The sequence below is a fragment of the Miscanthus floridulus genome, chromosome 9 (genome assembly GCF_019320115.1).
Source record: "Miscanthus floridulus cultivar M001 chromosome 9, ASM1932011v1, whole genome shotgun sequence".
In the NCBI taxonomy this organism is placed as follows: Eukaryota; Viridiplantae; Streptophyta; class Magnoliopsida; order Poales; family Poaceae; genus Miscanthus; species Miscanthus floridulus.
Genome location: NC_089588.1, coordinates 28830032 through 28854719, shown reverse-complemented (window position 1 = coordinate 28854719; position 24688 = coordinate 28830032). Strand labels below are relative to the sequence as shown.

Below are 24688 nucleotides of genomic sequence, written 5' to 3'. Positions count from 1 at the left end.
AAGAACAGTGTCTACCCACCTATACATAACCTCAGCGACATGAGTAATCTTCCTACTAACTGCACCTAAAGACTGTTCGAATCTATCCCTGCTCCTTCTAGTTGCCTGGTTGTGAGCACATGTTCCTTCTAGTTGCCTGGTTGTGAGCACATGTCCACACATATATACCTAAAGCTTCTAGGGATCCTGTCTGTTGTGTACCAGTGAGTCCGAACTTAAGTAAAATGTCATGCAAATGCATGAAGTCATTAGGAGACATACACAAGTTGTCAAGGCACTTTCGTGGGTTGCGCAGATTGAGTTCGATCCACTGTCGCCCGGTCAGCTGGGGTAAGGGGACTTCAGGGTTAACCACTGGAGCCGCCTTGGCCACTGTTGCTCTGTACCTTGCAAGCGCGACAACAACAGCCACCAAGTTGAATATGGACGTTCCTTCGCTGGAATTGTCGCTGTTGTTAGAGTCCTCAGTGCTGCTCATCTACAAGAACAAATGGGTCAGGTACAAGAAATAGCTAGTGGTCACAATATAATGAACTGATGCAACAAACATATCAGTTCAAACAAATATGTTTTCTTGATATGGTCAAATCAGCTACTGATCTGCGAAAAGAATGGAAACATCCCTAGTACTTGGTAGTCAATGGGTTAGAAAGAAATTAAGTCAAAGTTAGTACCCCGTGGCCATCCTCAAAAAATGAGGGATCAGCTGTCACTCCTCCAGTATTCGGGTCACAGCCTAGCCTAGTGTGGGTTTGAAGGTCGCGCCAACGAAAAAATTGCCGCTTCAGCTCATTGAATTTGTTCTGTAGCTGTTTCTTGTCCCACGCCAACCCCGTTGCCTCTCTGAAGGCTGGATACATATTTCCCCATCCGATAGTTGTTAGGCCTTTCTGATTCCAGTGCATTAGGTTTTTCTCTCTGATCAATAGGTCCAGAAAGGTTCTCGTGGTGCTATCATCCCAGTTAGCAGGAGGTGTGGTCATCTGTTGCCATGTTTAAAATGTATGATATGATGTTGTATCCAGCATAGAAGAAAAATGCACCAGTTCTAAGAGTTATAAACAGCAGAGTTAGGGCGTAAGAAATTGGGACTTGCCTTGGCAAAACGCTTGCCGCATTTTGAACAGAGATTCTAGTGCCTGGCTTCAGGTGAAAAGCATGATGAAGTGGAGGACGCTGCCAGTGTGGGCAGCGTTGAGCAGCAGTGGTTCACACGTGCAGAAAATCGTTGCAGCATTAGTAAAGAGCATCAGTGATAGTTCGAATGAGAGCGCTGCACTGCGAAAAAGAAGTGAACACGGACACAGGTGCAAGAGAACGAACCTTGGGTCCTTGGATCCGGCGAGGCGGCAGGTTGTGGCGTGGAACTGAGGCACGGATCCGACGAGGAGGGAGGCGATTCCGGCGAGCTAGGAGGCGGATCCATGGGCGGCGCTCGGGGTAAACCTGAAACACGAGCACGTGGGTGTCAGATCCAGATGCAGGGGACGACGGCGGCCTCGGATCCGGGGCTACCTTGTTGGCGGCGGATGGGATGCGGAGCTCACGGTCGCCGCAGAGGGTGTCAACGGCGAGGGGGAACCCTCACGACGTAGAGAAGCGGGCGGGGAGGGATCCGCTGACAGCCGCCGAGGCAGGCACGGCGAAGCGGCGCTCACGGCCACCGCGACCTGCGCGGAGAAAAGAGGATGAGGGACGAGCGAGCGCAAACCATAGCCGCATGGCGAGCTAGGGAACGGAATGAGGGAGGGAGCAGAATGCGGTTGGGCGGTAGCCTTTTAGGTCAGCCGGTCGACTAGACCTGGGCTGCCGAACAGCTGGGCTGATTAGCCCAGCCAAAACCAGCCTAGCAAGCCGATTTTAGCCCAGCCGAACGAACGGAAAGATCAAAAGTTGGAATTGCAGGACACGTGGCAAAATAATAAGCCAGGTCTATTGGTGGAGGTTTCGTCTTGTACCATCTTCATTGACATATCATGGAATAGTTTCAGTGGTGTGGTGCATGGCTCTATCGGCAAACTTTCTCAACTATCTTGGCTTAACAACGAGGTAAATAAACTTCGTGTAAAAAACAAGCAAGATTTGGAGTTTATGAAGAACTTAGCTAATTGCACTGGGCTACGGATGTTCTCGGCAGTAGACAATCGTCTAGAAGGCAATTTGCAAATATCATTAGGAAACATTTCCAGTGAGCTCCAGTATCTACACTTGTCAGGAAACCAACTATCAGGGGATTTTCCTTCCAATATAGCAAACCTTGGTAACTTGTTGGTTGTACAATTGGGAAGGAATTAGTTTACAGGTGTGGTTCCTGTTAGAATAAACTACTGCTTTTCCTTGTGTGAACACAAAAGGGAAGGCGGAGCCGAAAGGTCCCCTGCTGTGATACTGTAGCCGCTGCAGGTGCAGCCGCCGCACGGCTCACCTACAGCACTGTAGCCATGCAGTGGCCAGCACAGAGTTAGCCCTATATGTTATCTAGTTACTATTACAGCATGTGGGCTATACTAGGACTAGATAGATAGAGTTGTATAAATAAACTACTACGGCAACTCAGTAAAGAGAGTTCAGATTTGCCATCTCACAGACAAGGCTTCGGTCAACGCTGGTGTCTTGTATTGTGCGTGCATGCTCTGTTCTCCCTTCTTCTTCTAGCTCCAGCCATAGTGTGTGGGACAGACAACGCCTGTTCGTGGTCGGCACGACTAGTGGGTGCTCGGCAACACTAGCGGGTGCTCGGCAAGACCGCCTGTTCGTGGTCGGCACGACTAGTGGGTGCTCGGTAACACTAGCGGGGGGCTCGGCAAGACTGCTGAGTGGTTCACTCAGCTAAGCCGGTGATCCTGTGGGCCAACAAGTGATATCAGAGCCATACAAGCGCCGTCGCCAGACTAACCGCTGGCGATGACGGGCGGTTCTGAGTTGGGCGACAACAGTGGCACTGCTGTGGCTGCCTAGCCATGACCGGAGGTTGTTGTTCGCATGGTGCGGGAGGTCAGCGGCACCAGTTGGCCAACCTTGACTCGCACCAACTATGGATAGTGGTCGGTGACCATGAAGGTCAAGCTCAGAGCCCGACGGCTCTAGAATGCTGTTGACAAGGGCACAAAAAATGAGGAAGATGATATGTCAGCGCTGGAGGCTATCCTCGCTGCTGTACCGGTGGAGTACAGGGAGTCGTTGGGGGCGAAGAGCTCGGTTAAGGAGGCATGGGAGGCTATTGCGGCGATGCGCATCGGTTCCAACCACGCAAAGAAGGCAATGGCCCAGCTTCTGAAGCAGGAGTACGCCCTCCTCAAGTTCAAGGATGGTGAAACGATGGAGGACTTCTCCCTCTGCCTGCAGACGCTCATCAGCAAGCTGAAGAGCCATGGCATCACCATCAACGAAGAGGAGGCGGTCTCCAAGTACCTCCACTCCGTGTCAACAAAGTACATCCAGATTGCTCTCTCCATAGAGACGATGCTGGACTTATCCACCCTCACCATTGAGGATGTGATAGGCTGTTTGCGGGTGGTGGACGAGTGCCTAGAGCAGGCGACAGCAACAAAAGATAGCAGGAAACTCCTGCTGATGGAAGAGGAGTGGGCTGCTCAGACGAACTCTAGGAAGGCAGCCTTCTCCAGCCGTGGTGGCAATGGCAAGCGCCGTGGTAAGACTTCTTTGGAGAAGAAGCAGGTCGGCCCCAATGCCTGCTGGCGTTGCGGGAAGATGGGCCATTGGGCACGGGAGTGCCCAAATCACAAGCAGGAGAAGAAGGCTTAGGCTCATCTGGCGCAAGCCGATGATGAGGATGAGGCCACTATCCTGATGGCGACGTTCTGTGCACTGCACGACATCGGGGCCGAGGAGTGGGAAGAGGCAAAGACGGTGGAAGGACCTAGGAAGGCCCTGAAGACCATCAACCTCGATGAACCACGCGCCCAAGTTCACCTCGAACGTGTGGGCGCCGACTAGAGCAGCGGTGGTATCTGGACTCTGGTGCTAGTAACCACATGACGAGCTCCAAGGCTTCCTTCTCCGAGCTCAACGATGATGTTACCAGTATGGTAAAGTTTGGTGATGGCTCAAGGGTAGCTATCCAAAGGCGTGGCACCATCATCTTCAAGTGCCAGAACAGGGAGCACCGCGCGCTAACGGATGTATATTATATCCCACAGCTGCGTTCAAGCATCATCAGCATTGGTCAGCTGGATGAGCGCGGTAGCGAGGTACTGATCAAGGACGGGTCTTTAGGATCAGGGACCAGGAACAGTGACTTCTTGCCAAGGTAAAGAGGTCCCTAAACCGGTTGTACCTGCTCGACCTGAAGGTAGAGCAACCGGTGTGCCTGGCGGCAAGGCACTCCGAGGAACCGTGGATGTGGCATGCCCGGTTCGGGCATCTCAACTTTGACGCGCTTGGTCGGCTGGAGAAGATGGTTTGAGGGCTACCCCACATCAAGCATGAAGGCGAGTTGTGTGATAGCTGCCTGCCCAGGAAGCATAGGAGGCTACCTTTCCCGAAGGTGGCCAAGTATCGCGCGAAGGACGCTCTCGAGCTCATCCACGGCGACCTTTGTGGGCTGATCACGCCTGCTACAAATGGTGGTCGGCGGTACTTCCTCCTGCTCGTGGATGATTGCAGTCGCTACATGTGGCTGCAACTCCTAACAAGCAAGGACGAAGCAGCGACGACGATCAAGATGTTCAAGACGCGTGCAGAGGCCAAGAGCGGCAAGAAGCTTCACGTGCTGAGGACTGATCGCGGCGGCGAATTCACTTTGGTGGAGTTCGCTATGTACTGCATGGATCATGGTGTGGGGCAATACCACACCACGCCATACTCGCCACAATAGAATGGCGTGGTGGAGAGGCGAAACCAGACGGTGGTCGGCATGGCCCAATCCATGATGAAGGCCAAAGGCATGCTGGCAAGATTCTGGGGAGAGGCGGTGACCACGGTGGTGTTCATCCTCAACCCGCTCCGACCAAGGCCCTGACGGGCAAGATGCCGTTTGAAGCTTGGTATGGACGCAAGCCGAGCGTGTCCTTCCTCCGGACATTCGGCTGCATCGGCCATATTAGGAAGACGAAGCCAAACCTCACCAAGCTAGAGGATAGGAGCACACCGATGGTGTTCCTAGGCTACGCGGAGGGTACCAAGGCGTACCGGCTCTATGACCCATGCGGAGACAAGGTGCTTGTCTCGCACGATGTTGTGTTCGACGAGGAGGCGGCTTGGGACTGGAGCAGTCTGAGCAAGGGGGAAGCTGGCGGCTTCAACAGCACCTTTGTCATCGAGCACTTGGTCATCCACGGTGGTGGAGACGCTGGGGAAGAGGTGCCAAGCACTCCGAGAGAAGTGCTGAGCACTCCGGCGGTAGAACCGAGCACTCCTGGGGCAGTGTCGAGCACTTCGGGAGGGATGCCGAGCACTCTGGGAGGAGGGCTGAGCACTCTTGGAGGGATGTCAAGTACGCCAGGAGTGGTGCTGGGAGGTTCTGCAGTGGTGGCGACCACTCTAGGATGGGTGCCGAGCACTCCCGTGGCGGAGCCAAGACGTCTTGCAGTGGAGCCGACCACTCCAAGACTGAGGCTGGACACTGCTATAGTGTGGCCGAACACTGTAGGAGTTATGACGAGCAGTTCAGAAGTAGTGCCAAGCACTCAAGATGCTGTGCCAAGCACTCCAGCAGAACAGGGAACTCCATCGACGCTGATCGAGTTCGCCTCACCTCCAAGTAACATCACTGAGTTCGTGGATTCCTTCCACAAAGGTGAGGAGGTGCGGTTCCATAGGCTGGACGACATTGTCGGCGACACAGGTCCCTCAGGTCTGGCGGGCAGGCTGCTCAATGACAAAGAGCTACTACTCGTTAGTGCAGAGGAACCACCCACGTTCGCGCTAGCCGAGCGCGATGGAAACTGGAGATGGGTGATGCTTGAGGAGATGAAGGCGATCAAGAAAAACGAGACATGGCAGCTCGTCGATCCACCTCCAGGATGCCGTCCGATTAGCCTGAAGTGGGTATACAAAGTCAAGCGGGACGAGCTCAGCACCATTGTCAAACACAAGGCGCGCCTCATCGCCCGAGGCTTTGTTCAGCGTGAGGGCATAGACTTCGAGGAGGTCTTTGCGCCAGTAGCACACATGAAGTCGATCCATTTGCTACTTGCCTTGGCAGCAGCAAAGGACTGGCACGTCTGTAACAGTACTGACCAATTATATGAGATTAAGTAAGGAAATCTTTTGCCGAAGCAGATAATTTAGCAAACTTAAGCCTATATAACCCGGTAGTACGTGAAACCACGAAGGATTTCAAACCAATCAACATACAAACCAAGATCATACAAGTTTAGCAATCACCGTCACATGTTACATAAAGTTCGCAATGACAGTTGGATACATCGGAGTTTAGAACATAATGTTATTACAACCCAAGTTCAAACTGAAATAGTAGAAGCAAATAGTTTTAAAGCCACACACACACTTTTGGTTCAGATATAGTGCCAATAGGTAGTCATCTCCAACAAAAGCATCAGAGGAGAGATACGGAGTGACCATTGCCCTTGGTCCTAGTTGTCGCCCGTCGCTGGGTACAGGCAGTTAATGCAATAACCGTAGTATATTTGACCATCTGCAACAATAATGGGAACAACACCCTGAGTACAAGAAGGTACTCAGCTAGACTTACCCATCTTAAACCAAAATAAAGCGACACCAAGGATTATGCAAGGCTTTCTTTAGTGGGCTAGCTGACTCATTTGCGAAAAGCATAAGCTATCATGAAGAAACCATTTTAAGTACTTTGCATCCTCTTTATTATGACCTATCCATCTAGGTAAGCACCTATACTATAGCAATCACTTGATTAACCAATAACATCCAGTTACCAACTTAGATTTAGCATATCCCATACTATCTAGATAACCATCAGTGTTCCATCATAATTACTACGATGATGTAGCTCGAGTCAAGTGCTCACTATCTAGGAGCGATGGCGATTCGAATCGATTCCTAACCAGCTGGTGATTTATTCCTCACACAAACCACACTCACCGATCAAGTGAGCTACAGATCACTAATGACACTTTCCATGTAGCCATGGGATAACAGTCATGGACCACACTACCCAGGGACCGCTCGACAGCCAGGACGCACCTTGGGCTCACTCTTCACGTCCCCGTCATACCCCCTTCAGCACCAGTCTGCCAATCTGAGTTTATCCCGGCTCAAATAGTGTCACTAGCTTCACGGTCGAAAGGTACTTTATTCGGCCAGCTAAATATGAGGCATACGTTCAACATGACAAGAGGGACGAGCAACGATCGGTCCTTAATTGACACAGACGAAAAACTAACAGCACCCCAGAACCCTGTCTGGTTGCCTCCAACTTTTCCGTCCGGTCTCCAATTATCCATCATACATGGTTAATTCTAGGATATCATTCTTTCTATAGCTAAATTCTTCCAGTAATCACCTATAAATGTAGGTGACCGGAAATCACCGATCGCTACCGGTCTAAGCAAGTCTAAGCAGTTATTCGATCCCGACCTAACACGATAAAAAGGTAATAAGGTAGGCAAGGATAGTAATAAATGCATCAACGGTTTCAATCAACTCCTACAACTTAATGCAACAATATATAAACTCATATATAGAAAGAATTGCTTTTATAAAGTAGGAGACTTAGAATGCTCCGGGGCTTACCTCGTTCGAACGAACTAGGTTGATGATCCACGCACACGGGCAAGTCCTCTCCTTGCTCCTCTTCCTCTGGCACCTCCTGTGCCTGGATTTCTTGTCGATCTATCCCGGTCTGCTCTTCCTAAACTGCTACTAGCAACTCCTCCTGCGATCCTGTATGATGTAGATGTATAAGTGCTCATGCATTGGTGCATCGGAGAGATGACATGTAATGACCATGATGCATGGAATGTAGATGAACATGTTTAACTTTATTGGACATAGTAGAAGTAAAGCTCTTCTACAATGTATCCAACATCATCCAAGAACATGTACTACTATACTACTACTACAACCACTGTACTAATATGCCAAGTCACCACAGCAAGCTAAGATGCTTCAAAGATACACCAAAGCAAACATTATTAATTAAACATGCATTAAAAAGGTTAATTAAACCCTAATTGAAACTAGGTTTGAACAACAACACCTATTTTGGTAGCACAGAAAAATCTGAGAAAATTATAGTAGCATAGTACTACTCTAAGTAGACTACCATAAAATTTTTATGGCATTTGGATAAGTAAAATAGCCTACACAAAAATGACAAGCTATGGCATAAATATGAGCATGAAAATACTTTGTATTATGAAAAGTATCAAACAATAGATTTAATATTTTTTCTATGTTCTACACAGTAAAAATCACTGCACAAAAATTATCATACACATGTTTTATACAATTTTTGATCTCTATCAAAATAACAAAAAATCATCAATTAAAGGCACTTGAACTACACATCAATATTTCTCTACAGAACATGCATGACATATATTTTTCCTACAAAGTACATCACTAAAGGAGATTAACAAAACTGGAACCATATTTTTTTGATAATTATTCTATTTACTAGACATTTTCTAAGATAACAGCAAATACAAGAATTAAATAAAACCCTATACAAAAGTATCACAAAAACCACATGCAATATCTTTCTACTGTAGATCTAAGAATAAGAAGCATATAGAAATTTGTTTCACCAAAATTGGGGCACCACAGCAGCAACTATGTATTTTAGAATCCTTTAAAAGCATTTTCCAGAAATCTTTTTCTTTTAAAACGAAAATCCAGCTGGGAGCAAACGCTGGGTGCACCCGGTGCTGTGCACCTAGAGCTGCCACCGGCCACTGTGGCTGGGCCCTGCGGCCCACGGGTCAGGGACTCGAAAGCAGGGGAGGAGCTACGCCGACCGGTGCTCACCGGTGGCGAGCCCCCCCGGTGGTGCAGGCGGTGCCAGCGTGTTCACCACGCTGAGCCGCACCGACAAGAAGGGTGGGATGGCCCAGCGGCATGGCGGCCCACGCGACCGCGGCAGTGTTCTCACCGGAGAGAAAGGGGGTGGCCATGCTTGGCCCTCACCTTGACGACGGCAGCCGCGAGTGAGCGCAAGCGAGGCAGGGGTCCAAGGTGGACCTGCTGGCGGCGGGAATCGGGAAATGGAGTGGCAGTGAGGGAGCTTGACGCCGGCGGAGTGCGTCGGCGAGCTCGACAGCTTGGGCGCCCACCCGAGATTTTGAAAAGGAGAACGAGAGGGAGAGAGAGCGAGAATGGAGAGGGAGGCTCGAACAGGGGGTCTTGAAGGCGGGACAGGGCCAGTCGGAATGGGGCAGGCCGATGGTGCCACGCGGTGAGCTCGCTGGCGCATGGCCGCCACGCGGCTCGCGCATCCTAGCGCGGTCGGAGCGCGGGCGCGTCACGCGCGACACACATGAGCGGGGAGCGCACGGGAGCAGCCGCGGCTGAAGCGGCGGGGCCAGGCCGGATGCAGCTGTGGGCCAGAAACGAGGCGCCGGCCCAACAAGGTGAGGAGAGCCTTTCTCCTTTTTTTTAATTTTTTCCCAACTGATTTGAATCACAAATTTGAGCAACCAAAAACTATTTTCAGGATTTGGGGTAAAAATAAAAGTTGTTTAGAAATTTAAACTCTACAACTTTGTCAAAAGGTGCAAAGTCTAGATCTAAACAGATTTTGAGATGGAAGTTAAAAGCTAAATAAAGGGTATTTTGACCATTTTTAATAATATTTTTAAAAGCAAAATTTGGGAAAATTTGAATACCAACTTTGCTCCAAAATGCATGTGAAACATTTTTAAGTCATTTGTACTCCCAAACAATCATGTTAAACATCATAACAAGCACAAACACGACCCAGGTTCATTTAAACAGTAATGCAACATACATGTTTCATGAGCATGTTTCATATGTTTCAAAGCATTGTTTCAGTTATTATTTAATATGATTATGCATGTATGATTATGATGCTTGATGATGTATTATGTTCATGATTTGCAGTGCCTAAATGCTTGCGTAACACCGGGGTGTTACAGCGTCTATCACTTGGACGTTAAATTGGCCTTCCTCAACAGCGAACTGGCGGAAACGGTCTTCGTCAGGCAACCCCTAGGTTTCGCCGTCAAGGGAGAGGAGCACAGGGTGCTCTGACTACGTAAGGCGCTCTACGGGCTACGGCAGGCCCCCCGAGCATGGAATGCCAAGCTTGAAGCCACGCTGGGCGAGCTTGGGTTTCAACGATGCGCAACCGAGCACGTGCTCTACACGCGGCGACGGGGAAGGAAGAGCTTGTCATCGACGTGTATGTGGACGACTTGATTGTCACCGGCACGCGCACGGAGGACATCAATAGCTTCAAACGCGAGATGGCGGCTCGTTTTCGAATGAGCGATCTCGGCGCACTCTCCTACTACCTCGACATCGAGATGAGACAGGGGAAGGAGGAACTCACGCTCGGTCAGAGCGCGTATGCCTCTAAGCTGTTGGAGCGGAGCAGCATGGCTGAGTGCAAGCCATGCGTGACTCCAATAGAGGAGCGGCTAAAGCTGACAAAGACCAGCACCGCGGCAAAGGTGGATGCAATACTCTACCGGAGCATCATCGACGATCTGCGCTACCTAGTCCACATAAGGCCAGACATTACGTTCATCGTGGGCTACGTTAGTCGCTTCATGGAGGATCCCAGAGATGATCACTAGGCTGCGGTGAAGCGGCTACTATGCTACGTCAAAGGGACGGTGGATCAAGGGATCATCTTTCTCAAGACCGACGGGAGTAGGCTACAGCTCACTATGTTCAGCGATGCAGACATGGCAGGGGACATCGACGGACGACGGAGCACCTCTAGCATGCTCATCTTCCTCAGGTCGGCCCTAATTTCATGGCTGTCGCTGAAACAGAAGGTGGTGGCGCTATCTACGTGCGAGGCAGAGTACGTAGCGGCGGCCAAAGTGGCGTGCCAAGTTGTGTGGCTACGCCGGCTGCTAGGCGAGCTGACCGGCGTGGAAGCTCACCCACCAGCACTAATGGTGGACAACCAGCCCGCCATCGCCCTCGCGAAGAATCCGGTTCTACACGACCGGAGCAAACACATCGACGTGAAGTTTCACTTCCTCAGGGACTGTGTCGATGGAGGGCAGATCGTCATCGAGTTTGTCGAAACTGGTCGGCAACTCGCGGACATCCTCACCAAGCCGCTCGAACTTCTTCGACTCATGGAGCTGAAGGAGATGATCGGCATGGAGGAGGTACAAGGGATAGCAGTAGGTTTAGGGGAAGATTGTTAGAATAAACTACTGTTTTTCCTTGTGTGAACACAGCAAAGGAAGGCGGCGCCGAAAGGCCCCCTGCTGTGATACTGTAGCTGTTGTAGGTGTAGGCGTCGCACGGCTCGCTTGCAGCACTGTAGCCATGCAGTGACCAGCGCAGAGTCAGCCCTGTATGTTATCTAGTTACTGTTACAGTATGTGGGCTGTACTAGGACTAGATAGATAGAGTTGTATAAATAGACTACTACGGCAACTACATAAAGAGAGTTCAGATTTGCCATCTCACTGACAGGGCTTCGGCCAACACTAGTGTCTTGTGTTGTACGTGCATGCTCTGTTCTCCCTTCTTCTTCTAGCTCCAGCCATAGTGTGTGGGACGGACAACGCCTGTTCGTGGTTGGCACGGCTAGTGGGTGCTCGGCAACACTAGCGGGTACTCGGCAAGACCGCCTGTTCGTGGTTGGCATGGCTAGTGGGTGCTCGGCAACACTAGCGGGTGCTCGACAAGACTGCTGAGTGGTTCACTCAGCTGAGCCGGTGATCCTGTGGGCCAACAGTTCCGGCATGGCTTGGGGCTATGAAAAATCTATAGAAAGTGTCAATAGGCAACAATTTCTTCACAGGGATCGTTCCATCATCCCTTTAAAATCTGTCTCAACTAGTAGAGCTCTATCTACAATCGAACCAATTGAAGGGGCACATACTCCAAAGCTTGAGCAACCTCTAGATGCTTGAAGTACTAAGCATTTCCTACAACAGTCTTCATGGCAGCATACCAAAGGATGAAAGGATCTAGGATGTCGCCTAGAGGGGGGTGAATAGGCGTTTCTAAAAAATCAACACCTTTAAGAGCGGAAACGATTAGTAATAGGAGTTTCCAAAATGGAAACTCCAAATCAAAGTAATACAACCCCTCACAAGTTAGCCACAAAGTATATAAAAGATATTAGATAAACCTAGGGAGCCAAACAGCGGCAACCAAAGAGTTGAATCAAAATGCACTAGTCAGTTAATGTCGGAAGTCCCGACAGTTTGGGTCAGAACTTCCGACGTGTCAGAAGTCCCGACGTTTGGGTCAGAACTTCTGACGTGTCAGAAGTCCTGACAGTTTGGGTCAGAACTTCCAACGCAAACTGTCAGCACTTCCGACCCCTATGGAAAATGAACTACAAGTGCTAAAATGAACTTTGTGATGCCGATAACTTACAAACCCACTTCCTAGTGGTAAGGTAAGGTGTTGGGTCACTCTCTTGACGTTGATAAGCCACCACTCCGTAGATCGAGGCCCAAACCCTAAGAAATAGCTAGAGAGAGGAAGATAACCAAATACATGTAAATTCGAGCAAATCACAACAACAACAAGCACGCGGGAGACAAGAATTTATCCCGAGGTTCGGCAGCCTCACAAAGGAGCTCCTACGTCCTCGTTGTTGAGGTGACCACTTTGGTCGGAGTCTCTTCCACCTCCTTGCCTCACTCAAGGATACCACAAAGGTCACTTGAGTTTCTTCACTAGAAAACAAAGGTAATACAAACTTCCCAAGGCTCTTCCATAAGATGGAAGCTCTTGGGCGACGTCTAGCCGGCTAGGGGAAAATCCCCAAGAGTAACAAATGCAAATCAAACCAGCTTGACAAAGAAATCAAGTGCTCAAGCTTGCTCAAAGTGTTTTTCTCACTCAATCCACTCTCCAATCACTCAAACCCTTTGGGAATCAAAGTTGGAAGCAAAGGAGTGAAGAGAGGGGAGCCTAGAATGCTTGGGGGCTATTTTGGCCGAGTGTTCGTTGCAATGAAGTGAGTGGGCAACGGTTAGAAAGGAGGAGATGGGTAAATATACTCCAAGGCAAAAACTAACCGTTCAGATCTACGTCGGGAGTTCCGACGCAGATCTCGGGACTACCGACGTATGAAGAAAACACTGTTCATGCGAGGTCAAAGTCCACCCGAGACAGCCAACATCGGAACTTCCAACGAACGTCGGGACTTCCGACGGTCGGAACTTCCGACGAACGTCGGGACTTCCGACGTGCACAGTCAGCAGGTCAGTAGAACCATCGATGCCGGGACTCCCGGCTTGGGTCGGGACTTCCGACTATCGGGAGTTCCGACTCACGTCGGGACTTCCGACGTCCACAGTCATCGCACAGGCAGTGACTGGGAGTCAGCACTTCCGACAAGAGTCATGACTTCCGACTGTCGGGAGTTCCGGCTTACGTCGGGACTTCCGACACCGACAGTCACAGAAAATTATTCTTTGTGCTCGTGAAGTGCTAGAGTGTCTCTCTTTTGATTTAATTATTATGCTTGAGCACTCTATCTTCCTCAGACCACCTAAACTTGCATCCCTCTTAATAGTACGGCATACCTATTAACTCAAGATCAAAAGAAAAACGAAATTAAACCTTTTGAGTTGATCTTCTTTAAATTGATGCCGTGTCTTTCAATCTTCATCAAGTGAGGGTGCCAACATGTCAATATTGATCTTGTCACTTGAGCATAGCCATCTTGAGCACGTGACTTGATTCCATTCATCAAATATGAATAACTCTAAATGCATCAAGTCACTTTAATCAACTTGTCCAATATAGATTTGATCCTTCACATCAATATGACCATCTTAGCTTGATTAGTACCTCAACTAAATGCAAGTACTTTCTTCTTCACCCTAGCTAGGTTCTTCGGCCGCCAAGCCGTCGCTTGCCCTTCACCCTTGCTTAGTACCTCGAAGCCTTTCCTTGCTATCTTCACCATCTCAAGCCATTAAGTCACATCTTGTGTTGAATCATCCATTCATATGTATTGTTATCTTTTTCATTTCAATTTAGCAAGCTTCAAATATGAGACCATTCCATATGCAATCCCTTATGTCTCATTAACTAATACTCACGAGCTTGCTTTCACATAGTACATGGAAATCCCACAATAAACAAGCATTTGCATGAATTCCATTTGCATTGTTGTCTTGTGCTTGAACTAGATTGTTTATACAATAACATATCATTTTGGCTTTAATTAAGTACCTGTGAGATAACCTATTACCTGTCCACACTTAGCAAACGGGTTAGTTCTTTAATCACGTTGTCATTCAATCATCCAAAACCGACTAAATGGCTAGATGCACTTTCAAAGGAGCTCTTCAATATTCCGACATTAATGGAAATTAGGATTTCTTTCAACAATCTAGATGGACCACTTCATCCTGACATTGGCAATGCAAAGCAACTCACCATTTTACATCTTTCAACAAACAATCTGTCTGGAGAAATTCCAAGAACATTGAGAAATTGTGAAAGCTTGATAGATATGGAACTGGGCCACAATAGTTTCAACGGAAGCATCCCAACTTCATTAGGCAATACAAGTAGCCTACAAGTTCTCAACATGTCACACAATAACTTGACTGGATCAATACCAGTGTCTCTTGGCAGCCTACAACTTCTTGAGCTACTAGATTTGTCATTCAATCACCTAGAGGGTGAGGTCCCGACAAATGGGATCTTCAGTAATGTAACAGATGTGCAGATTGATGGTAACTCAGGGCTTTGTGGTGGGGAACCAAAGATGCACCTACTCGCATGTCCTATGATGCCTTTGGATTCAAGAAAGCACAAGCATTCCATTGTGCAAAAGTTGGTGATCATTTTAGCCAGCATTATGTCACTTGCCATAGTCATAAGTGTAGTGTTATTTTGGAGAGGTAAACAGAAGAGAAAATCTCTGTCCTTGGCATCAATTAATAACCAGTTTCCCAAAGTTTCATACAACGATCTTGCAAGAGCAACTGATGGATTCTCCACATCAAAGTTAATTGGGAAAGGAAGATATTCTTCCGTATACCAAGAACTGTTCCCAGATAGAATCGTGGTTGTTGTCAAAGTTTTCAGCCTGGACACGAGGGGAGCACAGAAGAGTTTCATTGCAGAGTGTAATGCTCTAAGAAATGTGCGCCATCGAAATATAGTTCCAATCTTAACAGCATGCTCAAGTATTGATTCCAGGGGAAATGATTTCAAAGCTTTAGTCTATAAGTTCATGCAACGAGGGGATTTGCATTCATTGTTATACTTGACTCGAGGTGATGCAAACACCTCAACGCCTAGCTGCATTACACTGGCTCAAAGGTTAAACATTGTGACAGATGTTGCAGATGCATTGGAATACCTCCACCATAACAACCAAGGAACCATTGTTCATTGTGATCTGAAGCCTAGCAGTATTCTTTTGGACGACAATATGACAGCACATATTGGAGACTTTGGTCTTGCAAAGATTCAAGGCTGGCTCAGGAACACCGTATTCTGGTGACTCAATCTCGGCTTCTTCAGTTGCTATAAAGGGAACAATTGGATACATCGCCCCAGGTAACTCATATTTGCATACTACCCAATTAGTCTCATGTACTGTTATCTTTGAACTAAACAATTCTATTATGCAATCTACAGAGTGTGCGGGAACAGGCGAAGTTTCGAGTGTTGGAGACGTTTACAGCTTTGGAATTGTTCTGCTTGAGATATTTATACGGAAGAGGCCTACTGACGATATGTTCAAAGATGGGGTCAATATTGCAAGATTCGTTGAGATGAACTTCCCTGACAGGATTGCACAGATTGTAGATCCTGAACTACTTGAAGAGCATGATGATGTATTGCAACAAACTTCATCAGCCATGACGCAGAAAAGATTGGAATGTTTAATTTCAGTGCTAAGGGCGCGTTTAATTGGCAAAAAATTTTGGTTTTGGCTACTGTAGCACTTTCGTTTGTATTTGGCAATTAGTGTCTAATTATGGACTAATTAGGTTCGAAAGTTTCGTCTCACGATTTCTCACCCAACTGTGCAATTAGTTTTGTTTTTCGTCTATATTTAGTACTCCATGCATGTGCCGCAAGATTCGATGTGACACTTTAGGGTGAAAATTTTTGGAATCTAAACAGGGCTTAAACAATGGACTTCGCTGTGCTAATCCATCCCCAAATGAGCGCATGGACATGCAGGAGGTGGCTGCAAGGCTGCACGGAATCAAGGATGCGTATCTGAATGGAAACTGATGAGGTATGTAGCACTGCACTAACCAGTTCGTTGATAATTTTATTTGTTATTATAATAATTATTATTATTAATGTGTACTATTTGTACCTTTCTATGTCCTTTTTATTTGTCTTGCAGGCTGTAACTTTATTCCTACCGTTAATGAAATATAGCAGCTGTAGAGCATATATAAACAAGGTACACTTTGTAAACAAATAAGCTGCAATGTTATGAGGAGGCTTTCTTCCTGGCAGTAATATTATCAGCAGGAGAGCCTAGTGGCCTAACTGCCTATGCTAGGCTTTGTCGACGACGGAATAGGGTTCGCAAAATCAGGCTTGACAACATGAAGATGCGAGTGTGGAACGTAGCCTACGTTTTCTGTATTTTTACTGGGTCACATTTTGAAAATTTTATGTATATGCACACTCAAGTTAGTTCATTGACAATTTGAGAAACAAAGAACCAATAGCTATTTTATCTTACTGTTACTAATTAAAGGTCCCAATTAATCCTAACGACACAGCAAAAGCTTGGAAAATATCTCAGATGGCCAAATGGTCTAACCGTCTAATCCAACAATCGGAGGCGGCAGATTGCTGAGGGGCGGTACCGCTGCACGAAATCACAAGATCCCTAACATTCAGAAGTTCAGCAATGCTTAAACAATTACGTACGTACAAAATACAAACACAAAAATAAGAAAAAGCAAACAAAAAATTAAAAAAAAACTTTGAAGAGTACAAATAAGCAAACAAACAAAAAATAAAAAGAAAGTTGCATTCAGAGGTTCAGCAGCGGTTAAACAATTACATACATACAAAATACAAAGAAACAAAAAAAAAAAACTTTGAAGAGCAAAAAAAAAAGTAAACAAAAATGTGTGCTCTATTTGAGAGTCCCACCTCACGCAAGCCGTGTGGTATTAATATTAGTAAATTAGTCGAAAATGAAAAGGGGGCGCACTGGACCCTCCCACAAACTTTGCCCAAGAACAAAACTTCCCCAGGCCCAATCAAAAGTTCCGTGCCATGCCGCTTACTTAGCCACTCGCCATCTCCTACCGTTTAGGCCTCGTTCGTTTCACCCGGAATAACCACCTGAAAAAATTCCCGGCTAAAATGCTAGCTAAATTTGTATATTCCATGCATGTATCTATTTGCTTGATCGCCAGGCCTGCACTATTCTTAGAAAAAACTCTGTCAGGGCACACAACGCCAGGCCTGTACTATTGTAAATTAAATCTATAACGGCTAATCTCGAACACAACACACCAAAGTTAGATCGATGGGATAATGGGATTTTCGAATTGGAGCAGGGAACAGTTGAATCTGATAAGTTTTAATGGGAAACATAGGAGGGAGAGCAACACACGAATATGTTTTAACTTAATCTCTCCCATCTCTACATTTTCTAGGAAATTCCCATCCCTCTCCTTTAGGTCTTGTTTGGATGCGTATGTATTCATCTCAATCCACATGTGTTGAAGTGGATTGGAGTGTAATTAAACTAAGTTTCATTACATTTCACTCCAACACATGTGTATTGAAGTGAATATACATACATCCAAATAAGGCCTTATGGGTATGTTCAGTTGCTGAATGGGGTTTGCGATGTATATCATGAATGAGCAAAAGGAGTTTGGTGAAGTCTCGTGAGCGGATGGGGGAAAAAACAACGATGTTGTTTGGTTACTTGCATTAGCAGATGGAACTTGTCTAACATGTGAGGATGACGTGTGGGCCCATCCTCTAAAATTAGATCTGTCGGACCATGCTCTGCAGCGAAGCTCGTTTTAGCCGTCTTCACGGGACTAGGATCAGACCGTATACTTGCATGGGTGGAGTCAAGCTGAAATCGTGAAGCCAAGCAACCAAATGTGCTTTATTTTCTGAGTATATGAATGAAGTGAGCCAAGAGAGGTTGAACTAAGAACCAAAAACACCATATACATCCGGACAAAGACGGTGGCCAAAATGGTAACACAGTGACGGATCTAGGATATTACCATAGGATACGTTGAACAAAAATTTTATATACAAACTGATAAAAACCATTTATCAATTCAGTAAATAAACAATTATAAAGTTTGCAATATAATTTGTTATACGTGCACTAAATAACATAATAAGTTTTGAAATTATCAATTTATAATATAAATAGTTTGAATGCAACCGTGATAGTTTGAAATGTAGGCATAAAAGAGCCTTGCGGTATTAAGGGCCTGTTTGGTACAGCTTAACTTCACTAGTAAAGCTGTATGAACAACTTTCTAAGTGAAGTTGAGCTGTGTTTGGAAAAACTGTTTGACAAAACAGTTTCACCAACAACTTCATACATGGATAGGAGAGAGAAATGAAAGAGAGAGTTAGGATAAGTTATTTTTTTTTTAGTTTTATCCCAACTCATATTTTTGTGAGAGAGGAAGAAATGGATGAAGTTATTTTGAAAATAAATGTTTGACAAATAAAACAGCTCACAACAGCTCATATCTCCTCTAGTCACTTAGGGCTGACCTTTTTTAGGTGCCATGGTTCCGACGTTGGGGCTTGGTGCGCTTGCTTGGCTGCAGCCCATGAGTCCGAGACTTGGCTGTAAACATTACGTTCTCCGTTACAGCACCCACGATCATACATGGCAATGGCATGAACTTACCAACTGTAAACAATTAAAAGGAAAGAATCAACTCAGTAATAACTTCCTGTACCCATCAAATGAACATTCTTGTTTGAGAAGAAGATTAATTTGCACGCACTTGCGCGCAAATGGCCATGAATTTAGCTTTGAATAGTAATACCACCATCGATTCAAAGCAAAACATGCATGTGAAAGAACTCGAGTATGTAAACAAAAGAAACGGAGGATAGATTGGTGGCATTTGGGTACCTTAGACTGTTACTGGCTCTCCACAAACGCGCCGTTGTCAGAGTCATAATAGAAAGCCGAGGGTTGCATTACTAAGCAGAAAAGGTTAACCAAGATCTTGATGCCACTCTTCCCTGGGTGCATGCTGATGGCATCCCTGTATGTAGCCTCGGCATCGGCTTCCGTTATACCTGGCATTGCTTTGCCACCACAATAACCGTTGGTGAAGACAACATGGACTTCCTTGAGGTTCAGCAGGTGCTGGATGCCTTCAAGTACCTTCACATTCTCCAGTCCGCGCCCATGGTGGTCCAGGGTGAGCGTATGGAGATTGGGCAGCGCCCCTGCCCCAAAGAAGAGGCATGGCGCGAAACAGGAGAATGTGAACAGCTTGAGAGCTGGGAATGCCACTCGGCTGTTGTCAATGAGGATTCTTTCTTTTGGACATTTCCGAATGTTTAGCTTCAGGTCCAACAGGTTTGGTAACTGGACAAGCAGATCAACGTCATCCTGCCTCAGCATGTTAACTGTGAGTGACAAAACTGAGAGCCGACTACAATGTTGACCAATCCAGCTTGGAACCTGGGGAAACAAAGTCGAAGAAACCTCAAGTACCTCAAGATGGTGCTCGGCTTGAGAAATGGCCAAACGATCTAATCCAACAATCGGAGGAGGCAGATTAGCGGGGAAGGATGGAAAAGTTAGAGCCCTCAGTTTGCAACTGATAAGTTTGGCAATAGAACACCACAAGGTGTCCATGTTTCCTTGCTGAGGGGCGGTGCCGCTGCACGAAATCACGAGATCCCTAACATTCAGAAGTTCAGCAATGCCCTTAAAATTGTCCACCGAGTTCAAGCCCACATCGAAGCACCTCAGAGTACGTAGGGACCTCATCACACAAATTCCGTCTGGTAGCCGTTTACCATAAGGAACAACGAAATGCAGCAGGTAAGGCAAATGGACAATATCTGACGGCACATCTCCATCAAGCTTATTCAGTTCCAGTGTTTCCAAACATTGCAGGTTGCTGATTTGGGCTGGCAGGCGCGCTTTCCTACCAACGTTCAGATACCTTAGCTGAAATAATTTGCAGATTGGGGTAAGATCAATACTGTCATGCTCATCAGTACGCCAGTCTTTCAGATTCAGCACTCGGATGTACTTGAATTTAGAAACAGGAGGTACGAAGCAAGTGTTGCCAAACAGAGCAAATGAGCGCATATGTGACATGCTTAAGCTTGTTGCAACAGCTGTGTCTTGATCTTCTCTAAAACCCAAATGAAGGGAAAGCCGACGAACCTTGCTCTGTGAAGATAGGGCCATGTGACTCGCATTGTCTACCACACTCAAGAAGTTCTCTTCCTCTGACTTCAGTCTAATTAGATCAAGAATCATGTCATGCACTTTGCACCCCGACACCTCACCATTGTAGCCCGTGTATGTAGGTTGGATCATACTCCTGTTGACAAGTTCATTGAAGTAAGTTCCAGCAACTTTCTCTGCATCTTCATCACATAAGTTAGCGACAAAACCTTCAGCAACCCATAGCCTCACCAGATCCACCTTTTCAATGCAGTGATCCTCTGGATACATGCCGATATATAGCAAGCATGTCTTCAGATGGAGAGGAAGATTGTTGTAGCTAAGTTTCAGTACTTGTCTCATTCCCTCTAAAGTTGGATTCTCTCTCAAATTTGACCTTAGTGAACTGCACACAAACTTCCATTGCTCCCTTGATCTGGTCGGTTGGCTAGCCAAAAGGCTGCCAATGCTTATAATGGCTAATGGGAGACCACCGCACTTTCGTAATATTTCGTCTGAGATCTCTTTCAGTGGCTGAGCACAAACATATCCAACTCTGCTAAAAAATAATTTGGCTGAGTTCTCATCATCAAGAGGTTTCATCTTGTAAATGAACTCAGGTCGGTAGCTGCAGCATGCCTTAGCAACTGTCTCAATTCGTGTAGTTGTGATTACTCTGCTCCCTTTATGATTATCTGGCAAGGCACAACGAAGAATATCCCACACTGATGTATCCCATATATCATCAATAACAAAAAAGTAACTGCAATATTCACAAAATCGAAATGAGTGTTTAGTTTGAATTGAAATTCAGATAAACATATTCAAATAATCCAAGAGAATAATCACATTTCTCTCATATTCTGAATAAGAAAACTCTACTGTCCTTACACGATGTAGATATCAGCATTTATCCTGGCTCAAAAGTAATTCATGGAATCAAACAGAGGATACAATGTAGTGGCCTAAGTTCTTGTAAACAGGCATTATATTGCTACTTGAATACCTAGCTAATGGATTATGACTTGAACACAAAGGGCCTAGTAAACCTTACATGCGCGAGTTGCGCTCTCCCCCACAGCAGACAGCTGCAGGGAGTTAAAAGGGAGGTAAAGAACTAATTACTCACTGAAGATGGGGCTATTGTTAGGGGGTTTAGCACTTTCCCACCCGCCATATTGCTACTTGAATACCTAGCTAATGATTATGAGTTGAACTTAAAGGGCCTAGTAAACCTGTCACCAAGTATGGTTTGGAAGAAAGACAGCCCACTCTCCACTCTCTCCTCTCTCTTTTTTTTCACTCCCCATATATGACTCAATCTGCGGGGGTACTTCTTCCCTTTCACATAGCATTTTTTTTTCAGGCCTGGAGCAAATAATATGTTGAAGTGTTGATCAGAGTTAGTTTCCATGGTGCCTTAAATTTCTTTACATTTCAGTCACTTTTTCAAACCATTACATCTATTGTAATCTTTCACATGTGTTATTTCTGTATGAAGTTCAGAATTACAAAGCATTTACTAAATTAAACATTTGTACTACTTTACGCTAGCTAGACAACAAGTATTTTTAGCTGACATAACATGAAGATTCCGGCAACCAAAGAATAGTTTGTCACAGGAAATTTAAATTAAACTAAGCTCAATACTTTGCCTATACAAATTGTACATGTCAATCAGCTAGTTTGGTATAGCATGAAAAGAAGCAATCAAGTATTGAGAGGCACCTTAAGTTTTTCAGATACCCTCTGATTCCTTCAATTAAGTCTTCCACTTCGACGACATGATTCAGCTGTGTCATTATTCCAGCCTTGTGGATGATCCTACCAAGGAGCTTCAACAGATCTGGTCTTTGAGACACTGACACAAACATCTCACAGTCGTATTGCCCTCGAATCTTACGGTACACTTTATTTGCTACTGTTGTTTTGCCAAGACCTCCAAACCCAACAATGGCTACCACTCTCAGACCCTGTGGTGATGTTGATGCATCGCCTTCCTTCTTGTCTACCAACTTGACAATATCGTCCACTGGACCTTCTATGCCGACAAGGCTGCCCGCCTCTGTATATAGCGCAGCCATGCGAGGGTCAACAGTTACAAAGCTAGAGCTAGAGGCCGCAGCTTCGTCAAGCTTGTACCTTTTACGGCGCTCACTGACTTCAATCACCCGACTCTTGAGCTCTTGGATTTGCTTGGTAAAGTGATGGCGCAGCCTCAGCTCATTGACATACTGGCGGATCTTGGCGAGGAAGCCAAAATCACCAGTGCTGGTGGCATCCTCACCTACCTGATGCACGAAGTCGTCGATGGAATCCTCGATGTCAAATGCCATGCCCATCACTTGGTTCCTCCACTCCACCGTCTGCGGGTCAAGCTCCTCCATGTTGGCGAGCTTGTTGAGGACAGCGTACATGCTGCTGAGCTCGTCCTTGAGGAACGCCACGTCCCTGCGCACGGCCCTGTGCTTCTCGTACTGCTCCCCCATTAGAGCACCCAGCTTCTCTATCACAGAGTTCATCACCCCAGTCGATGCGCTCTCCAGCACGGCCGCCATGGATCTTGCTTAATCACTTCTCTCCTCCTTTCCTCTCCTTCCTGTTCCTCGGTGGTTCGCTGGAGCTGTGACAGTGATTGTGACGTCGCTGTAGCGTTTTGGTCAACTAGTAGTACAGACAAGTTGCCCTAGACTGGGGCCAGGAAAATATCGGATGCCTGCAGCCCATGTGACTGACTGACTTGCCCAGTGGCCAGCGCCCAAGCAAAAGAATCGAACGCCCAAAAAAGAATTGTTGTTTTAATCTTTTTAATTAAGTTGAGTTTGGTATGAAATTTTGTTGGAGGGATGCATCATGTCTATGCCCGTCTCTAGTAAAGATATAAAATATTTGGACACTTTTTTGGGTTTACTGAAATGGAATGCACTGTAGTGTTAACAACTTGTTATACTTCACAAATGAGATGTCTCAATGGTATGGATTCCATTTACATTGCTCCTGACAATCACAAATATTCCATAAGCTTTTTGAGACCCTAAAGGAGCTTACTACTATGCTTCTCTCTAGGCATGATAAGTGAAGGACTCCTGTTGACACTGACTTCGGTCACATACTGGTCGGGCTATATCGTCCGCGGTAGTACATGGCCTAGATACGCAGTGAATAGAGATCCTAACAGCGATACCAATGAGCAGGTACGAGGCTGATTCGATACTCGTTCTTTGTCCAATAAACCCACGAACAACTATCGGAAAGAACCATCGGGAGACGTACGGCGTGGGTGTTCTAGGATCTGCAAGGTCACCTAGAATGCCCGCAAATCTTATCGAGAGAAGTGCTGGACAAAAAGGGTTGGAAGACATAGGGTTTAGGGATAAAAGTAAGGTAGAATAGTTTTGACAATTGTGTATTGGATATCTTAATCGGTCGTGATCCTCCTTAGCTATTTATATAGAGGGGTGGTCTTATGCTAGTAGGAAACATTTCCCAACATCTCAACCTCTCAAGTGAACGCACGTCCTCTGGCCCTTTTTATTGTCAACATATGCCCCTGTTTTTATAGCAAAGCATATGCGAGTTTTAAAAACACATGACAACAAAAGCAACAATGTCAAGCTATCAGCTATTTTTGGGTCTAAGAGCGATATATACACCGGTCATGCTGTTGTAAGGGCGATATGTGTATATTGGCCATCTTTCAAGCAACTCTAGTTTCTTTTTGCTTGATTTCCTTGCAACAAATGCACTGAAGCTTATGCCGCTGCGTCTTTTTTCAATAGATTGGACATCACATTGGTGAATTTAATTTGGGACTGCTACTATAGAAGCAATAGGTTATCCAATCATATCCGAAGAGGCTCCTTTTGGTGGCGAGATATTCATCAGTCGTTGGATACTTATAAAGGTTTGGCTTCGGTTGTACTTCAAGATGGCTGGACTTGTAGCTTCTGGGAAGAACTTTGGGGGCAGTAGGTTCCCAAGCACAGATATATATCTGAAACTCTTCTCCTTTTCTAAGCAGCAGACCTTAAACTTCAAGAAAGTAAAGGAAACTGTGCACCCTCATTCTCTCTTCAACCTTCCCCTTTCTGCTATGGCTTTCCAACAATTCAACGAGTTATGCTAAAAAAAAATCAATGAGTTACAATTTCTTATGGATCAGATTATTCCGTCAGATAACACAGATCACTGGACACACATTCG

At 46.2% G+C, this 24688-nt stretch overlaps 1 protein-coding gene and 1 pseudogene across 4 annotated transcripts; one reads left to right on the top strand and one right to left on the bottom strand.

Annotated features, from left to right (window-relative positions):
- Nucleotides 1–308: 308 nt before the first annotated feature.
- On the bottom strand, nt 309–23138 carry LOC136483588 (disease resistance protein RGA5-like). Of its 4 annotated transcripts, none has more exons than XR_010765519.1 (5): nt 22214–23138; nt 19205–21248; nt 18835–18976; nt 7693–7842; nt 309–478 (listed from the first exon to the last, which is right to left on the bottom strand). XR_010765519.1 is itself a non-coding variant. In XM_066480707.1 (3 exons), exons 1-2 carry the CDS (start codon nt 23041–23043, stop codon nt 19214–19216), a joined length of 2865 nt encoding a protein of 954 aa, XP_066336804.1. In that variant the 5' UTR covers nt 23044–23138; the 3' UTR covers nt 18373–18976; nt 19205–19213. The 4 variants fall into 4 exon arrangements, 1 of the variants encoding a protein (XP_066336804.1); XR_010765520.1 differs by lacking the exon at nt 309–478 and adding an exon at nt 1607–1670; XR_010765518.1 differs by lacking the exon at nt 309–478 and adding an exon at nt 6513–6619.
- On the top strand, nt 423–16338 carry LOC136479552 (receptor kinase-like protein Xa21; annotated as a pseudogene).
- Nucleotides 23139–24688: the final 1550 nt, after the last annotated feature.